Source organism: Helianthus annuus, chromosome 11 (genome assembly GCF_002127325.2).
Source record: "Helianthus annuus cultivar XRQ/B chromosome 11, HanXRQr2.0-SUNRISE, whole genome shotgun sequence".
In the NCBI taxonomy this organism is placed as follows: domain Eukaryota; kingdom Viridiplantae; phylum Streptophyta; class Magnoliopsida; order Asterales; family Asteraceae; genus Helianthus; species Helianthus annuus.
Genome location: NC_035443.2, coordinates 148,899,577 through 148,920,053, shown reverse-complemented (window position 1 = coordinate 148,920,053; position 20,477 = coordinate 148,899,577). Strand labels below are relative to the sequence as shown.

Sequence of the window (20,477 nt, the reverse complement as noted above, 5' to 3'; positions counted from 1 at the left end):
TTAGTCACATCCTGTCCATGGCTTTATAGCCTAGTGGCATCTTGGGGGTGGGATAAGACTTTGGGACCAATAGGTCCTAGGTTCGATTCCCACAAGGGGGTTTTCTCATGTTTATTGGGTTTCCTCGTGAATTGGTGTATAGGCATTATGGCTAGTGGAGATGGATATGATCGGGTGGTTCCGCTGGTGGCACGATGATACTCCAATGGTCCGTCAGTGATCCAAATTTGCCGTTAAAAAAAATATATATATAACTATAAAATCAACTCATGTTTTAAATGTGAGTTAATACCATAATAAACAAACATATTTTATCATTTTTCATAAAAATATTTTATCTCAACACAATTTTGGCGTACTTAAGTTCTAAACATGTGAAAACACATACGAAAAAAAGTCTCCTAAGTGATTTTACCATATCAAAGTCACCACATCTGTCAATAATAAGTATTTAAAATAATAACCCGTTACATTATAAACTAGTGTGTAACCCCCGTGTTGCGGGTGTGTGGTTCGTCAAACCGCGTCAAGTATTAAGCAGACAACAATCAAACCGGGAAATCATAAAACAAAAACGCAAATACAAACTTATACCGCAACCTGACGTAAACGTAAAATAACTTGAATTTATACCCAAAAAGTTTAACTTTAACCATAAAATAGGCAAAACTTGAATGATGAAAAGTTAAACATATAAACCCAAGAATACTTAACTACAAAAAAAAAAAAAAAAAAAAAAAAAAAAAAAAAAAAAACCACTTTCCCTAACATTTATATATACTATTTATATATATTATTAGTTTGGAACATTTGTATGTTTTTTTGGTTGAAATTTGTGCTAAAATAGTTGTACCTTATTTATACTATTAATTTGAAGAATTTAATTTGGAATATTTGTATGCTTTTTTGGTTGTAATTTGTGCTAAAGTGGTTGTACCTTACTTATACTATTAATTTGGAAAATTTGTATGCATGTTTGGTTGTAATTTGTGCTTAAGTGGTTATACCTTAATCAAATAATGGTTTCATTACCTTACCAAATTCAATATGTTTTGTATGCATGTATGGTTGTAAATTATGCTTAAGTGATTGTACCCTAATTAAATAATGGTTTTATTATCTTACCATATTCAATCAGTTTGATCCATTGAAAGTTGAGTTGTTTTATTTGTAAATTATTATTATTTATAATAATATAATTAATTTAGCCAAAATCTTGTATAAATATAATTTGCAACATATTGACGCAATGGTTGTAATGTATGGATTATGGTTTGTATAGTGGTAATGATATATATATTATATATAGATTACGATGGCCCTGTCAAACGGGAAAAAATAGACGTGGGTTCATCGTAACGCACGAGTCCTAAATCAACTTAGTTATTTTATTGTATGTTTTACGTTTCGGTTTAATTTATTTGCATTAACACGCCGCAACTTCAGTGTCATGGTCGCTGGCAGTAGTGTGACATTAGTGCTCGGCCCGCTGCAACACGTGGGTGCTCAATACTAGTTCTATCTAAATTGTATATATACACCAATTTGTCAAAATTTGTGTAAGTGACAAACAACGCTGGTTAGCCCAAGCCCAAAAACCGAGTACGTATTTTCCCTTTTTTTAACGACCAACGAATACAAGCCTAGCTACTCGGGTAACCCAATGACAAAAGACGACCTCATACGTCCCGTAGTTGCAAACAACGCTGGTTAGCCCAAGCCCAAAAACCGAGTACATATTTTTCCCTTTTTTTTAACGACCAACAAATACAAGCCTAGCTACTCGGGTTACCCAATGACAAAAAATGACCCCATACGTCCTGTAATTGCAAACAACGCTGGTTAGCCCAAGCCCAAAAAAACGAGTGACGGAACAAACAAACGGGTTACTTGGATCAATCTACCGCGAGCCATTTATAAAACGGGTTAACCATACCCAACACGTAACCCTAATCAATTTATATTCGATTTGAACTTTGAAATAGCATTTGAGCCAAATTGTGATTCCCACTTTCTCCACAACCTCCCAGAAGCCTCCAGGATTCGCTCTATAACTCACTGCGTCATCTCCAAAAACCCCAAAATTCGCGCTCTCGCGCTTTATCAGGTTAGATTTTCGTAAAATCCACTTGTTCTTCTTGATATCTGTTAATTTATACGGTATATCTGCTTCATTCATGTGTTGTTGTATAGTTTTGTTTGGATTTTGTGTAAGTTAGAGTTTATAGACGGTCGAATGTTGTGTTATTTGTTAAAAGTTGGCGAGGACTGTCGTAATTAGCGATGAAACCCTAGAAACTTGTTAATTTTTTTTGATGAGTGTGTATTGGTGAGATTTGAAATTTAGTGTTTGTTGCCTCGGTGACTAGCAATTAATATTGATTAATCAGATTGGAATTTTTTATATGTGATTTTCCAAACTTTTATATATCATACAGAATTATATATATAGATTTGCAAACTTATTAATTGGATTGGACTAATAAGTATCAAACACTTTACCGGTTTTGACCAATTTTGAATGCCTTTGACTGATTGCTGATTTTAGGTCTGACTAGGTGAAATGTAATCAGCAAACTAACGATTGATCGCTTTTTTTACAACAGTGTTAGGACACATAGGCATTCATTATTCATTTTGGAAGAGCTATCGAATACTGATAAGCTCTTTGCTATATGACTTATGAAAGCTAGATAGTTGTTAGGTTTTTGTTATAGGGGGAAATGTGCTTTTAAGAAGGTCTTTTTTTACAGGGAGAAATGTGCTTTTAAGAATCATGAATTAAGTTGTTTGTTAGGATTGATAGTCTGAAATTACTCTTGAAAGATACAACCTAGTTGTCATGAGTCGCACGGTCACGATGCCTCTTGCCTCTGGCTGTGAACGACTTCTTGGTGGAAGAACAGGGGCGGATTTACACTTCGTTAGGGGGTTCCCAGGAACCCGTTTGGCTCGTAATTTATAGCGTTAAGTTATGTACAAAATTCTGAAGGAACCCCTCTTTAATATTTTGTAGAGGAACCTCAAAAACAAAATTGTAGGTTGTTGTAGTGGTAATTATGCGCTTATTAATATGAGGTCACGTGTTCGAGTCCCCTTATCCCCGATTATTTTTAGCGTTTTTTTTAATTCAAAATCAATTAGATCTAGGGTTTTAACTTTAGCTCACCACCCATGCCCATTTCTTCAGAAAACACACGACAGAAACAGAAACACGCTCCACAGCCACAGCCACAGTCTTCAGCCTTGTCTCCACTCTCCAGCCACTGTCGCCACGGTGGCACAGCCCTCACCGGACGCCGGAGTCACTTCAGCCTCCTCAGTCTCACTCAATCACTCTCTAGTCTCTTAATAATTCAGGTTCGTTTGGTAATATAAACTCTATTAATGTCGAATTAGATCTAGTTTGTATTGGAAATTTTTAAACCCTATTAATGTCGAACTAGATCTCGTTTGTACTTAAAATTTGATGTGTTTGGAGCAATGCATTGTTTGTACTTGAAAATTGATGGGATTGCTAGTTTCTAACATTAATTTTTCGCTGAAATTATGGATTTTTCTAGATTTATAGAGTACATCTCAAAAACACTAAAAGTGCATAGCAGTTATAATGTATTACTCTTCTTTAATAGTTTTCATATTTGATCTTGGCCTTTATATGGTGTTTGGGAGCATGAAGTTTAGTTGTTCACTTGTTTGCAAATTGACCTGGTTGTTGTTGGGATCATAGTCACCTAATTCGCGGTTCGCTCCGGTTCGGGTACGCGGTTCGGGTTCGCGATTCGCTAGTGGGGACGAATTCGGTTCGGAGGGGGGTAGGTTCATTTCGGTACGATTTGGTTCGGTATACACAAATTAAAACAAAAATTACTAAATTCACAAATCAAAGAAGCACATTTGTTAATGAAATAAGAAAAAATTTTAAACAATTAAAAAATGTTTTAGGTTAAAGTTGAAAAAGGTAAAAATATTGAGGTCGAAGGATGAAATATGTAACCTAATAAAAAAGCTTTAGGTTAAAATTTATAATAACACAAACATAAAGGATGAAATATGTAAATAAAAGAGGTTTTAGGTTAAAACACATGGAAAGAAACGCAGCGTACAGCCTCCATCTCCATCTTCTCCTCCATTTTCACTAGGGCTCATCATCATCACACAGGTAAGGTTTAATTTTTCATCTTCATCACTTTTCGCTGAATTGATGAACATGATGCGCTGAATTGAAGAACAAGATACGCGAATTGGCACCGTATTATACGCATACGAATTCCGTATGGTACGAAACGTACCAAAACGAAATTCGCATCTTTTTGAGCGAATTAGTTGACTATGGTTGGGATATTGGATATTGTTTTAATATTAAAACTCTATTAATTTGATGTAGTTTGCAAGTCATTCTTGCAATTGTTGATTTTAACATTTAATTTGATGTAAATTTGTAATCTTTTGAAACTTTTTGAACTGGCCAGAATCGTCGATCCGAGTATCCGACCCCTTTTTATGTCCGGACATATGATATTGGAACATTTAAAAAAGGTAACCTTTGGAAAAATTCCTAGATCCGCCACCGTGTAGTGGATGTGACCATAGTTATCAATAGCGCCATTGTACTGAAGAATAAATCTTAACTTACTGAAGTTAATAACCTGGGTTTGAGATAGCGTTCGCTATCACACGCTTTGTAGCGAAGTGCCAATGTCTCACAATCTGTTAAGTAGCGACTGAATAGCGTGAATATTGCGGATTTCCACGACGAATTCTGGCTAGAAACCTGCAATTTCTGCCGAAAACTTGCTGGAAAATAGGAGAAAGAAGAGCGGCTGCGTTTTCTTGCATTTTAGTCTTTTTAGGGTCAAATAACTTTATGGATTTTAACATTTAACCCCTCTAGCTTTCATTAGTTTAGATTTAGTCCATAAAACTTCTAAAAAATTACATAAAAGTGTATAATTAGTTTGTGTATTTTTAACATTCAACCCCCCTATTTTCACCAGCTTACATTTGGTCCTGAAACTTTTAAATTTATATACAAAAAGGTATAAAATTAACATTATATGTGTGTATAAAATTTACAGATAGTTATTTTTATTTCTTAAATTTTTAACTACCTTATCGCTAAACACGAAATAGCGGCACTATTTCATTGCTATCGCTACGTAGCATATAGGTACCTTGTCGCTATTTGTCGCCATTCGCTATCGATAACTATGGATGCGACTGTTGTGGGTGGTAGAGATGTGGCTGGCTGGAGAAGGCAATAGCCAAAGATGTAGTTTGCGACAATGGTGGGTGGAGAAAACACTTTCCGTACGCGGGGCACAAGGTGCTTGTGTTAGTAGTTTTATATCTCGTAGGTTTTTAACATCCCCGACCAAAAATTTAGCTATATATAAACTTTATATATGATTTAATATATAAGCTACCTACATGTACTACCTAAAAAGACTGCTGTTCAACATCCTGATACACAAAAACTTCCAATGTACAAGAGGCGCACGCCTAACCTGTGCCTCAAGCTTTATTTCAGCGCCTTAGGCAGTCAAAAGTGAAGCAGCTTTTAAAACCAAAGGCTTACAAAGATTATCGGTTTAGTTTATTGAAAGGTGGGATCCGCTTGTACAACCTCATACAGTGAATAACAAAATTGATGTTGATAAGACAATCAGGGAAAACTCAGAAAGCGTATTACAAGCTGGTCAAGGAAGTGTTATCGAGTTCTCACAGCTGCTAGTGCTACTGCTACTATAAACTCTTAAATTGGATGAGCTTTTTATAGTATGGAGCGTCTATATCTTAAAAATAATTATAGATGATCAATGCATTAATTATGATCAGTGTTGTAGGGATCGCTAGGCGCTAGTAGGTCGGTGGGGTACCGACTAGCGATTAATCGGGATTAATTGGATTGGGATTCTTATATGTAATTGTTAGTTATATATACACACACTCACACATTTTTATATGTAGTTTATTATAGGTAACATATTTTAACCCCTCATTGACCCATTTTTTAAGCAATTGGCGGGAGTTTTTAAGGTTTGGTCGAAATTTGGCGGGAATTTGGCCAAAATCTGGCCAGAATAGGACCACCATTGACGCCTAGCGATTAATCGGTGAACCACCGATTAGTGATTGATCGGTGACTAATCAAAGACTAGTCGGGATTTTTACAACCATGATTATGATTACATAAACGGCATATTAGTTTATCATGATAAGTCTATTTAGAAGGTTGTAAGCGTTAGACTGTACAACTTCTAACTCATTGACCCGTCCCTTTTTAATTACAACTTTTTCATTGACTAATATGACCAGTTTTGACTTTTGAGATAAATCACGACCCAATTTGAAACCGTCACCTTGAGTATAAATGCACAGAGACCTTGAGCATGCTTGCAGGGGTTCATTCTTAGTGACCACTTTTACTTTCAGTTATTAACTGCCTCTTAGTTCAAGATCATTCTGATAAAACTGTATTACTGTTGATCGCAGGGTAGTTGAGGAAAAATCATGGCGAAACATCATCCCGATTTGATCATGTGCAGGAAGCAGCCAGGAATTGCAATTGGACGGCTTTGTGAAAAATGTGATGGCAAATGCGTAATTTGTGACTCTTATGTGCGTCCATGCACACTCGTGCGGGTCTGTGACGAGTGCAACTATGGCTCTTTCCAAGGTCGTTGTGTCATATGTGGAGGTGTTGGTATTTCTGATGCGTATTACTGCAAAGAGTGCACACAGCAGGAGAAAGATAGGGACGGGTGTCCGAAGATCGTTAATCTGGGAAGTGCTAAAACGGACCTGTTTTACGAACGGAAAAAATACGGTTTCAAGAAACGTTGATGAACAACTTTGTTTAATGATTGTAACCAAGCATGAGATGAAGTATCCTCTCATTTATCCAATATAATATGCTTGTATTAGAGTGCTTTTGGTTGTATTTTGGATTCATGAGACAAATTGCAGGTCATACAACACTGTTGAGTTAGAATTTGTGGATTTGATGATGTTTTTTTGTTCTTTACATATCTTTTCTGATTGGTAATATTTAGGGGTGTTCGTAAACCGTTGAAACCCATCTAGCCTTCTGAACTAAAGCAAGCTGGCCGGGAGATACGGTTTGGTTTTGCGTTTCCTGAAACCGTAGTTAGTGTTTTGTGTAGATTCTTTTTAGAACTGGCTGAAGCAATTTGTGAACACCCCTAGTCGTTAGTTGTACTATATTTTTCGGTTGGCACAAGTACTTATTTTGTACTATTAGTTCGATCCCATAATTTGTGGGTCGGATCTTTGATGACCTAGCAATCATGAAAAATGGACCGGGTCCATAGAATAGATTGAAAGATGAACGAAACATATCAAGAGATGTATCTATATGTGGTGAGTTTTCGGTTTGAACTGATACTTTCTTATCTGTATGTTTAAATTGTGGACGAGGGATTCCTACACTATATGTGGCGAGTTTTTGGTTGGTATTGGTATGATTCGTTACAATATTGACACCAGAAGAGAAAACCCAAAAGATTAAGTTGTGATACACTCGAAAGGGTACCTAAACGTGTGTTTAATCAGTTAGCGATCAGAAAAATGAATACCAAGACCATTGTTCGGTCGGAATCGGTTCGGTTCGTCATGATTTCGATAAGGTACCATAAGTACGTTTAGATCACGATATCGAATAACACTATATTGAATGCAAATTTATACCAAAATGTTTAGAGCAAGAATTAAACAAAGCTCCATTAATTTTTTTTTATTCAACAAACTCGGTCTTGATTAAAGTTTATATTGAGTTGTAAACAAATATAAGTATGTCGAAACAACACACTTAGAATTTTTATATCGAATAATGAAATGATCACGGCGGTTACTTCATACAAAAAAAGAGTAAATGGCGTCACTTTATATAAAAAAGCTAATCCTTGAGGCTAGGGGTGTACATAAGCCAGAGGCTCGAGAGCTACTCGTTATCGGCTTGGTTAAAAGCTCGAACGAGCCGAGATTTAACGAGCCCGAGCTCGAGATAGAGCTCGTCTAGTTATCGAGCCCGAGCTCGAGCCTCGAATGCAAAGCTCACTTAGGCTCGCGAGCCTAAACGAGCCCAAACAAAATTTTATTTTTTATATAAAATATAGTAATAATAATGATAACATTGGCAAACCGAGCTCGGGTTGAACTTTGGCTTGTTTAAGCAATACTGAAGCGAGCTCGAGCCGAGCTTTTAGCTTGTTTTAGGTTGTACTCTCGAACCGAGCTCGAGCTTTGGGCTTTACTCGCCAGCCGAGCTTGTACTCAAATAAGTAGGCTCGAACCGAGCCGAGCTCGAGCTTCATATAAACATGACTGGTCGAGCTCGGGCTTGGCCCGACTCGTCTACACCCCTACTTCAGGCAACTTTCATAAGATGTACCTTTATACTTTGATCATTTGTACATTATTTTTTTTTATCACTATTCGTAACCAGGGTGATCACTAAAGAAAATACAGGTATGTAATAGTGGTTATTATGAGTTTGGAAAACTCATCTCATCGCCAATGGGAGGGGCAATTACCCCACTTTCATGTGAACTAGCATGCATTTTTCCAAACTCATTGCCATTTGGATCAACAATCACCATGACTCATCGCCAATACAATAGCAATGGCTATGAGTCCTTTCATGCATTTATACAAACTTGGCCTCCACACCTATATCTTGTTAATGACCGCCATTCAGATTGCCGATAAACCCATTGTGAATGGTGACAAAAAAACAATCCCTTGTGATGATTGTTTCATTTTAGCCTCCCAAATGAAAAAAAAAGAAAAAATCTTGTCCCTTCGACGAACAAATATTTTTAGTGCCCAACTTCTAAACAAATCGAAATGGAATCATTCTTCGGCAGACTTAAATTAATGAAAAATACAAGTTCATTCTTCAATGTTTTTACATTTCAATTATATAATATCTATATGATTTGTTAAGACTCTTGAATAATGCCAGCCTTGGTTGATTGGTTAGAGGGAACGGTGAGTAATTAACAAGTCCTGCTTCACATCCATATCACGTTTTGCTTCACATCCATGCTAGTTGTTTTTATAAATCCACAGACCCACAATCTCACTCAAATTAAGTGGAATGAATGATTTCAGTTTTGTTTCAAAATTTAAATCCGTTTCGACAAATTATATAAATACTATATAACAACTAAAAACCACTCTAACGCTATAAATATTTTACCTTTTTCTATGTATTTTTTAAAATTTCAGTCGCACCCTTATACTTTAAAATTTAAATACTTTGTGTTTGTTAATTATACCGGTACACGATATTGTACAGATAACAAAACATACCAGACCGGTACCGACCGAACAAAGGTATCCATATTTGTTTCTATTATTCAATTCGGGTAATCGGATGCAAAAAGATAACGGGCAATGTCCTGATGTCCAAAACCTGTGGTTTACAAACAGCAAACTATCGCAACCAACCACCACCGCCATGACAATGGCGACGACGAGCCTCAAACTCTTATCCTCACAACCACCACCGCACGGCAACCACCACCACCACCGCACCACAACCACCACTATCCTCAGCCACAACCGCCTTCCAATTCCGCTTTCTAACCGAACATTTTACAGTCTACAACCTCTTCACTCTTCCAACAATAATTACAGTAGAACTCACCGGAGGAGGTATCGCGTGTGCTGTAAGGCCGTAGATGTTAAACCTAAAGACGCTTCTGACTTCGAAGCAACTGCTATTGCCGGCCGAGATCGTCTGTTGAAGGTATGATTAATGCGAATATACCGTTGAGCTTACGAGTTACGTTAGTTAATTCCGTGATTATCTCGTTTTGGTGAATAGATTAACGGCTGGTGTATGTTTAGAGGATTGAATTATTGAATTGTGTGGAGATTGTACTCGATTGGATAATTATGTAGGTTTGTGAAGGAGGTTGAGTTTGAATTAGGTGAGTTTAAGTTTTTAACATCAAATTGGATATGATAAGTTGATAACTAACAGTTTTCTATCGAAAGTAATGTCGATTAAGTTTGCACTCGTTTGTTTTAGCAGTAGGCTCTGTAGCTTGACGGTTAGGTTACAGTTCCGTTAAATCCGCGAGTTTCTCGTTTTGATGAATGAATTTATGGCTAGGTTAGGGTTGAATTATTGAATTGTGTTGCTATTGTACTCGATTGGCTATTTATGCTAGTTTGTGAAGGAGGTTGAGTTTGAATTAGGTGATTTTAACATCGAATTTTATATGAAAATATGATAACTAACAATTGTGTAACGAAACTAGTGTCGATTAAGTTTAGACTCGTTTGTTTCAGTTGTATGCTCTGTAGTTTGACTGTTAGATTGTGAGTTCTGTTAAATCCATGATTTTCTCCTTTTGATGTACAAATTCACGGCTTGTAGAGGTTTAGAGGATTGAATTGTATTACGACTGTACTCGATTGGCTATTGACGATTTGATGCTAGTTTGTGAAGGAGGTTGAGTTTGAATTAGGTGATTTAAGTTTTAACGTCAAATTTGATATGGTAAGTTGATAACTAACAGTTTTGTAATGAAACTAATGTGAATTAAGTTTACGCTCGTTTGTTTTAGTCAAATGCTCTGTAATTTGACCTTTAGATGTGTCATTACTTGTATGAACTTCAAAACTGATATTGATTTTGGAATATAGATGGTAGCTACTTGTAACTATGTAGTGGATGCTATGAATCTAAAAACTTCTTGCTTAAGTTCTTGACAAAATTTTATATAGCCTTTTTGAGATTGAAAGGAATTAGGTTTGACCTGAAAAGTTAATATGTATAGTTTTAAGAATAGAGTGTTGCATTGTTGATCAGTTAGAGAGTGTCATGACGTGTTTCTACGTTAAAAGGATAACGCAAACGAGACAAAATAGAAAACTAGGGTGTTAAATTTGTAGAATCTCTACTTAATATTTGAAATTTGAGGGGCATTCGACTTGATAATGAAGGTAGAAATATATGATTGTCTCCCGCTCTTTCTGGAACTGATGGGTTGCTACCTAAACAGAAACACCTATTTGGCAGTAGTATGCTGCATAGTGAAACATACATTTTCTGAACAAGTTAACCAACATAGTGAAGACTTTGTATCGTAGTTAATTAAATTTTTCAGGTCCCAACTTTAATGCTTAGTGTTCTCAGTCATGCCAGAGAACAATTTATATGTTTATGTAGTTATTTTGTGTGGGTCACATTCTTGCAGGTATTCTTTCTTTGATACAGGTAAGGTTCTAATTATATGTGCTTTTTGAACATGTGATTTTTAATGAATTGCAGGTTCCCACAGAAAAAATTAGGAATTTCTCTATCATTGCACATATTGATCATGGGAAATCGACATTAGCAGATAAGTTGCTGCAAGTGACGGGTACAGTGCAAACACGTGAAATGAAGGAGCAGTTTTTGGATAACATGGATCTTGAGAGGGAAAGGGGAATCACTATCAAATTACAGGTGCATATTCTTAAGTCATACCCTTGTAGATGTTGTGCATTTCTACATGAAAAGGATGTTAAAAGGAATAACATTTTAAAAAGGTTTCATCTTAGTATTCTGCTATAGGACATACCACTTGGCTTATTACTGTTGTGAGCAGGTTGATACTCTTTATATTATTGAAACGAGTTATGGTTTCTTCGTGGCCGACGTACCTACATGTTATGTCATTTGAGATGACCATCTTTCCCTATTCAGTTGTAGATTATGTAAGTTCAGCTTTAGATGATTCAGACAAACTACTTAACAAAACCTTTACATAAACGATCCCCGAAAGTCAATAATTCCACAGATGTATCTGTTAAAAAAGATGTATAGCTAATAGCGGTACGTTAAATATTGGGGGCAGCGGGCTGTTTGGAGTTTTATAGACTTACAGTGTGAAGCCGGGGTTTTCTTTTGGTATATATTGCTATACTGCAGAATCAGGCTCGTCATTTATTTTGTATATAATCAAGATATATTAATTTGGCAAATTAATTGCGGTTTGGAGTTTTGGGTTGAGCCATTACGCCATGTTATACCTAATAGTCATTAGTCAATATGGTTAAACATGGTAATAAATAATTGATGAGAGGTGTAAAAGCAGAAGCAACATGATACTACTTTTATGTGGTTCCCTTCTTTGCTAGTTTAACCATCACAAGTGGCCTAGTGGTGGAGTGACTTGGGTTCTCCAATGGAGACCCAAGTTCAATTCCCATTAGTGTCACTTTGGTGGCCACCGACACCCGCTTTAAAGCCGGACCGAGGACACTCGAGGTCTCGGGTTCGAAACATGTTTCTTACCCCTCTTTGATGGCTATGGGTATTTGCCGCCAGGGATCCTTGTCGGGTGGTGAACTGGGAAGGGAGATCCCTTCCGCGGTCAGGGGTACCGTGCAACTACCCTTTTCTTTGCTAGTTTGCCATTCATGTATATCCTGCTAAATGATTTTTTGCTATTTTTTCTTCCAGGCTGCTAGAATGCGTTTTGTGCAAGACGGTGAACCTTATTGCCTTAATCTTATTGATACTCCAGGGCATGTTGATTTTTCTTATGAGGTATGACTTACACACTTGACACTTACACTGTCGTATTAAACAGATTGCATGTTAGTATTAGGTTCAATTAGCATGTGCAACTTGCAAGAAGCTGAGGGCACGAGTGCCTCAGCAGGTATATTTAGGCATGTTTCTTCACTTACCCAAACCCAAACACACATACATGTATCTTGTTCAAATGTAAAACCCTAAGTAGTCAAAGTGGAATCCAGTGATACATACTCATTAGTGCATCCTTGCGATTTCGTAGCAATAACTACCCAGATTTGGGAGCAAATACATGTGGCACACACTGTTGTTGAGTGGAGTTTTATTTGGCGAATTTCTGCTTGTTTATGAAATACCTAGCAGTTGTCATATTTTTATGTTTGTTTAGTATAATGATGAGTCTTTCATTGCCTGTCTTCTCAATTGCAGGTTTCGCGATCCCTTGCTGCATGTGAGGGGGCTCTTCTTGTTGTTGACGCCTCACAGGTATGTCTTTGACTTTCACATTTTTATACAGCTGGATTTTTTTAGCTGAATTACCTGTGTGATCATGATCTGTATTAAAAGTGCTCTCCTTGTTGGTTATCGTTGATAATTGAGGTCTATTTCTCTTAGTCAAATAACCTACTAGCAGACAAGTAGTTAAGTAGATGACGAGAACATATGAGAAACCTACCACAAGGACATTGTGTAATTAATCTTTTCATTTAACCAATATATAAAGGCTTCCTTCTTCCCAAATCCTTACTGACCTGGGAAAAAACACGTTAGCTAGAAATAAAACCAAGAATCATTGTGGAATTCATGATGAACAAATTTCTATCTATGATATTAGTATTTGCTACAATTACAACATATATGACCTTAAGTCTTGACAAGATCCCATTGCACACACCCATAGCCAAAGAATGCTGGTCTACCTATTTCAAGCTCTACTAGAAGACTTGCCACATCATCCATGATAATCATCACTCTCAAAACAAATTTGAGTTTTTGTTACATATCTTGTACTTCTACCACTGGTGACAAATTGAATTTATTGTGAGTTCAACCTTGTATTGTAGGGAGTGGAAGCTCAAACGTTAGCTAATGTTTATTTAGCCTTGGAAAATAACCTTGAAGTGATTCCTGTAAGTTGATCATAACATATTTCCTGTTTTTTGTCATCATCATAATTCATAAAGTTTCATTAAAACGTCCTGCAAGTTTTATTCTTTTGTATGTAGCGAATTGTTAACAATGCATTATGCCATGATCTTTAACTTTATCTGACATTTCACTTACCACCACAGGTGTTGAATAAGATAGATCTTCCAGGTGCCGAACCAAGTCGTGTTGTTCAAGAGATTGAAGAGGTTAGTTTGCAGAGGCAATTATTATTCTTTTTATAGTTGATTCATTTTGCTCTAGGCCTCTAGGATAGATTATTTATTAATCTCTCCTAATAAATATTCGATGTGAACTTCTTTATATAATTAACATGTCTGAAAACCTTTGGGTTGAATAAAGTTCCAATATTTCGCTAGTTCCTTAATTCCCCGTGTATGGTGTGAAAACCTTTGGGTTGAATAACATGTGTGAAAACCTTTGGGTTGAATAACATGTGTGAAAACCTTTGGGTTATTGGTTCATTGGAGCTACTTCTGCTACTTACTTTCTAATTCATTGTATTACTTTAATAGGTCATCGGTTTGGATTGCAGCAATGCTATTTACTGCTCAGCAAAGGTACGTTGGTATATATATCCTGTGTATTCTTTGACATCCTTTAGTTTTGTAGAATGCATATGATCAATAGTAAAATAAGTTAAGCATGTTCTACAATGTGCTCCTTTTTTACTCGGTCAAGAAAACAAAGTTACTTAACTTCTTTTTCTCAACATGACAACCCTACAGTTCATGTACTTAAAGTCATATTGTCTGTTTGTTACAGGAGGGAATTGGTATAAATGAAATACTGACTGCAATTGTTCAAAGGATTCCTCCACCGCCTGATTCAGCTGGAAGACCTTTGAGAGCTCTTATATTTGATAGGTATTGAATCATATAGCACATTCTTACAGGAGTCTAGATATTATTGTTGTTGTTGTTGTTTTTCTTCTTAAGATATGATATTTTTCTACTATCGTAGTTTAATGGGCTTCGTATTAACAGGAATAATTGTGCTAGTAACTGTTAATATCTATGAATTTTGCAGTTACTATGATGCGTACAGGGGTGTTATTGTATATTTTCGTGTTATTGATGGAACTGTAAAGAAAGGTGACAGAATTCTTTTTATGGCTAGTGGGAAGGTAAAACAACATTCTTCAACTTCGCAATTTCGTAAATTTGTTATGTTGTTTTATGTTTAATGCAATATGTGCATTAAGGCTGTTTAATCTAATTTGGTGAAACCTGCAATGTTCACATTGCTTAATTTTTAAAAGAGTAAAATAAAATGCCATTTTCGTCCCTGAGGTTTGGCCAGTTTTGTGACTTTCGTCCAGAGGTTTGTTTTTCCGCGTTTGGATCCAAAAGGTTTGAAATCTTGCCATTTTCATCCTGACTCGTTAACTCCATCCATTTTTCTCGTTAAGGCAGGGGTATTTCCGTCTTTATTTGTTAACTTAAAGGGCAATTCAGTCATTTTCAGGGGTATTTGTTTTTTTACATAAAGTGGAAAAGACCGAATTGCCCTTTAAGTTAACAAACAAGACAGAAATACCCCTGACTTAACAGAGAAAAATGGATGAAGTTATCGAGCTGGATGAAAATGGCAAGATTTCAAACCTCTTGGATCCAGATGCGGAAAAACAAACCTTTGGACGAAAGTCCCAAAACTGGCCAAACCTCTGGGACGAAAAGGGCATTTTACTCTTCTTAAAAAGACGTATTTAGCTGACAATAGGTTTATTTTTTCTTTCATCTTTAACAATTGGCATGATGCAGGATTATTATGCCGATGAAATCGGAGTTCTATCTCCTAATCAGCAGCAGGTTGATGAACTATATGCTGGTGAGGTAAGCATACGTTTCAATGATACACTCCTCGTATTCTGTATACTTGTAAGTTAATGACACAATTACTAAAAGCTTATGTCATAACTTTATTGTTTCAGGTGGGCTACATGTCAGCATCAATAAGGTCAGTAGCAGATGCTCGGGTGGGTGACACAATAACCCACTATGGTAGAAAAGCAGAGGAATCTCTTCCTGGATATAAAGAGGCCACTCCAATGGTGTTTTGTGGCTTGTTTCCTGTAGATGCTGACCAGTACGCCTCTTCTCTTTCTTACATTCCCATCATCCCATGTCATATTCTTTTTAATTCTTCTTTACACCACATGTGGTACTGATTCACGTCATTGGCTGTTCAGATTTCCTGATTTACGTGATGCCCTGGAGAAACTACAGCTTAATGATGCTGCATTGAAGGTTTTGTGTTGATCACCTCATCTCTGTATAATATAATTCGTTGACACACATCTGTGCTGGATGTATTTGTTACTCACCTAGGAAATTGTTTGTTTCTTTGTAAACAATGTTTCAGTTTGAGCCAGAGACATCAAGTGCTATGGGCTTTGGTTTTAGATGTGGGTTTTTGGGTCTTCTTCATATGGAAATTGTTCAGGTATGTGATGTCATTCATCCATGGTTATGATTATTACATTATGATAGTTTTTGTCTTCATGGATATGATAGTTTTTATTGCACAGGAAAGACTTGAACGCGAATACAATCTAACTTTGATAACTACTGCACCAAGTGTTGTATACAGAGTGCACTGTGTTGGTGGTGAAATTGTAAGTTCTAAAAATATATCTTCTTTTTTATCCATATTATGTATTGAATTTTTTTCTAGGGTTTAGGGTTTATGATTTAATTTTTAGAGGTTAGGGTTTAGCTTTAGCATTTAGACGTTAGCCTTTAGGTTTTAGGGTTTAAGGTTTAGCTTTTTGGGGATTAGGGTTTAGAATTTAGGGTTTAGTAACGGTTAGATAGAGTTTCCTTGAGTTTTCTCACAAAGAGGAGTTTTCTCATGATCCCTTACCTACATATATAGTGAAAGTTTTAAATACAAAAGGGTCTTAATGTGCGACGGTGCAGGAGTGAACAATAACATGCGTAATTATGTATTATAACGTGCGTATTTTAAAAATGAACATGCTTAATTCACTTCGCACCATCGCACGTTAAGGGACTATTGTACATTAACCTCCGTGTGTGTGTGTATATATATATATATAAGGATACTGCGGTTATCTAGGAAGGGGATAATACTGTTCTTATGGCAAATTGGCAATATGTTTTAACAAAATTCAATGAACTCTCTTTGTCTTCACTTATTTAGGTTGAATGTTCAAATCCATCAGCACTTCCTGAACAAGGTAAGAGGAAGTCGATTGAAGAGCCAATGGTGAAGGTTTGTTTCCCTCTTATGATATTGTAATATCTTGCACAACTTATGGTCCATTTAAATCTTGATGGTTTATATCCTTTCTGCAGATTGAAATGCTAACCCCAAAAGACTACATTGGTTCACTTATGGAACTTTCTCAAGATAGACGCGGAGATTTTAAAGGAATGAAATTTATCACAGAGACCAGAGCTTCACTCACCTATGAGATGCCACTAGCTGAGGTTATTCCACGACTTATATTTAAGAACCTCTTGTTCGAAAGATGAGATATTTCATACTATTTATTTAAAGCGGTCATACCATTTATTATTGTGTCTTTCCTTATATATTCTCTAAAAAAACAAGTGTGACGTATCCTTTTACAGATGGTAGGGGATTTCTTCGATCAGCTAAAATCAAGGAGTAAGGGCTATGCTAGCATGGAGTATTCTTTTATTGGGTAAACCTTTCATGTAATCAATCTACTTTCTAACGAATGCAGCTTTAAGAAACTTGATATGCATCTATCATGTAACAAGGAAGTACATTTAAAAAATCATTTAAAGAATGAAAATTTGCTTTTGAGTTTTTAGAGCCTCATACAAGAAAAAATCATTTAAAAATGACGGGAGTCCTATATAATATGCACCCATCTAGTGTCTTTCAGTGTGTGATCTATTTGTGACTGCAGGTACAAGGAAAGTGATTTGATAAAGCTAGATGTGTTGATAAACGGTGATGGTGTGGAGCCTTTGTCTACAATCGTACACAAAGATAAGGTATTTAGTAATGTCTCCTTCAAATTGGACCTCATAATATAAAAAAGGATTTAAAAACTTTTGTTTCTCATGACAGGTTATTGACAGGTTATAATGTTATCAACTTACTTTCTCTCTGTATAGGCATATTCTGTGGGAAGGGCTTTGACTCAGAAGCTAAAGGAACTTATACCTAGGCAAATGTTTAAAGTGCCCATCCAAGTAAGCCTATTATTTTGCAACAGATATATAATTAAACGAACTTTGCGTTTAGCTACTTCCATTTATCAACTTTTAGCGCCTTCAAAAGTTAATTCACTAGTTTTATTGCATCTACAGTTTCATTATTATTAAACGCTAATATATTTTTAACCATATTGGGTACCTAGGCCTGTAAATGAACCGATTGAACGCGAACGAACACATGCATGTTTATGTTCGTTCATTTAACTTTAACCGAACACGAACATATAATCGAACACATTTTTTTTGTTCATGCTCGTTTATTCAGAAAATGAGCATGTTCGTGTTTGTTTATGTTCGTTCATTTAGAACCTAAACGAACCGTTCACGAACGTAAACGGACATAAACAAACAAACTTAAACGAAAATTAAACAAACAATAAACAACACAATTGATTGAACAAATATAAATGAACAAAAATGAACTTAATTAATTGAACATAAAGTAATTTTTTTATATATATTAGTGATTAATTACGATTAATTTCATTGGAAAACCCATTTTTATTACTAGAAAGCCAATAAGTAGTTGAAAATTCCTTTTATGTTTAATATTTATACAAATATAACTACTTATGTATTTAAACTACAAATATAAATGAGCGAACATAAACGGACTTTCTTGAACATAAATGAACGAACAAAACGTGTGTTCATGTTTGTTCGTTTAGTTAAATGAACAAAGAATTGTGTTCATGTTCGTTCATTTATTTAATTTCATCCCTCTGAACAAGTTCATTTACAGGCCTATGGGTACCCGACAACTATGGAACGTGGTTTTACAATCGGGTATGGGACTGGGATTACCAAAACCCGGCCCATTTCCATCCCTAGTAGAATTGCATCTAGAGTTTCATTATTATTAAAAACATAGTTGTCAATAGCGATCGCTACGCTCGCTATAGTGAATAGCGTAGCGTATAGGTCTAGTCTCGCTATAGCCTATGTACCGATAGATAGCTATGGTAGTGACCTTTAGTTTTTCCTTTTCTGTTTATTTTTAATATAAATAGCACTGAAATATAGCTATGAAATAGCTGGAATTTAGGTTTTTGTTAAATATACATGTAAAATAGGGTATATATCAGGGTAGGGTAAGGATAGTGTAAAAAGGGCCTAAAGTGTGAGAAGTGTATTATAACACTATATATAATACTATATAACACCATATAAACACCGTATAACAATATGTAACACCATATAATACCATATAACACTATGTAACACTATATAACATTATATAACAAATATAACACTATACATCTATCATAGACATGCTATCAGACAAACTATAGTGTTATATTTGTTATATAATGATATATAGTGTTACATAGTGTTATATGGTATTATATGGTGTTACATATTGTTATATGGTGTTTATATGGTGTTATATAGTATTATATATAGTGTTATAATACACTTCTCACACTTTGAGCACTTTTTACAGGATCCTCTACCTATCAGGGTATTTGATATAATATACATATAAATTTAAAAAAAAAAAATCTAGTATATCGCAACCAATTAAATAGCGCCCGCCATTTATCGCTATTTGCTATGTAGCATATAGGTACCTTATCGCTATTTGTCGCTATTCACCATTAACAACTAATGATTAGAAGTTAATATATTTTTTTCCACGATCAAATACCTCTGAAAATTGGGATTAACTATGTCTATGTTGATCATCAAAAGAGTGGGCATTATTAAACCATTACTCGGAGAGTTGCCTATTTCTCGAGTACATGGTGACATCTTGTTTGTCATATCGTTTATTGTTATTTCTCGATTACATGGTGGCATCAGTGTTTTTTAGTTTGTTGGCCATGGCCCACATATGTAAACTGTAATGAAATATCTCTTTATGAACATAAGTAAAGCTTTTTATGAATCGTGTACTTGTTAACCTGTTAAACCAGGCATGCATAGGCACAAAGGTGATTGCGAGTGAAAGTTTATCTGCAATTAGGAAAGACGTCCTTGCCAAATGCTACGGTCAGTACGCATTTAAATTATTCCTTTACGGATTGATTTTTCTCTCTCTACATAACATTACTTAATATCTCTGTAGGTGGTGACATCTCGAGAAAGAAAAAGTTGCTAAAGAAACAGGTAATTTGTTATTATTAATATGTTTTTTATTTGCTTTCTCAGAAGGCCATGTTTGAGTGTATGATATCTCCGGGTTACGAATATTAAATCTTGTACTATACGGTTATCATTTATAGGCTGCTGGAAAGAAAAGAATGAAAGCGATCGGAAAAGTAGATGTGCCTCAAGAAGCATTCATGGCGGTTTTGAAACTCGAAAAAGAGGTGCTATAATCAGTCACACAATGCCTATGTGACAGCATGCTGCAACACATGCACATTGTATCTATATCACATGTACAGTGTATCTACCAAGGTAGAAAGCAAAATTTTTTAAATGGGCAATCAACTTCCTTGATGTCATCGGGATTTAGTGATTAGAGACTACACATACCATTGTGGGTTTTTAATACAGCTGCTTCTGAAAGGAAAAGAATGCTGAATTCC

General features: G+C 35.7%; 2 protein-coding genes across 4 annotated transcripts; both read left to right on the top strand.

The window, feature by feature from the left end:
- The first annotated feature begins 1,953 nt into the window (after positions 1-1,953).
- Positions 1,954-7,027, top strand: LOC110890784 (PHD finger-like domain-containing protein 5A). Of its 2 annotated transcripts, XM_035979187.1 has the most exons (3): positions 1,954-2,107; positions 3,191-3,360; positions 6,496-7,027. In XM_035979187.1, exon 3 carries the CDS (start codon positions 6,514-6,516, stop codon positions 6,844-6,846), a length of 333 nt encoding a protein of 110 aa, XP_035835080.1. In that variant the 5' UTR covers positions 1,954-2,107; positions 3,191-3,360; positions 6,496-6,513; the 3' UTR covers positions 6,847-7,027. The 2 variants fall into 2 exon arrangements, with proteins under 2 accessions (XP_035835080.1, XP_021994118.1); XM_022138426.2 differs by lacking the exon at positions 3,191-3,360 and having other exon boundaries at positions 1,955-2,107.
- A 2,369-nt stretch (positions 7,028-9,396) lies between these two features.
- LOC110890783 (translation factor GUF1 homolog, chloroplastic) lies at positions 9,397-20,473 on the top strand. Of its 2 annotated transcripts, none has more exons than XM_022138425.2 (22): positions 9,397-9,775; positions 11,309-11,485; positions 12,485-12,571; positions 12,989-13,045; positions 13,624-13,689; positions 13,852-13,914; positions 14,242-14,286; positions 14,492-14,592; positions 14,756-14,852; positions 15,490-15,561; positions 15,660-15,814; positions 15,918-15,975; positions 16,091-16,171; positions 16,257-16,343; positions 16,892-16,963; positions 17,047-17,181; positions 17,326-17,399; positions 17,631-17,718; positions 17,842-17,919; positions 19,860-19,935; positions 20,012-20,052; positions 20,169-20,473. In XM_022138425.2, exons 1-22 carry the CDS (start codon positions 9,401-9,403, stop codon positions 20,262-20,264), a joined length of 2,181 nt encoding a protein of 726 aa, XP_021994117.1. In that variant the 5' UTR covers positions 9,397-9,400; the 3' UTR covers positions 20,265-20,473. The 2 variants fall into 2 exon arrangements, 1 of the variants encoding a protein (XP_021994117.1); XR_002564773.2 differs by having other exon boundaries at positions 9,398-9,775; positions 17,795-17,919.
- The last annotated feature ends 4 nt before the right edge of the window (positions 20,474-20,477 follow it).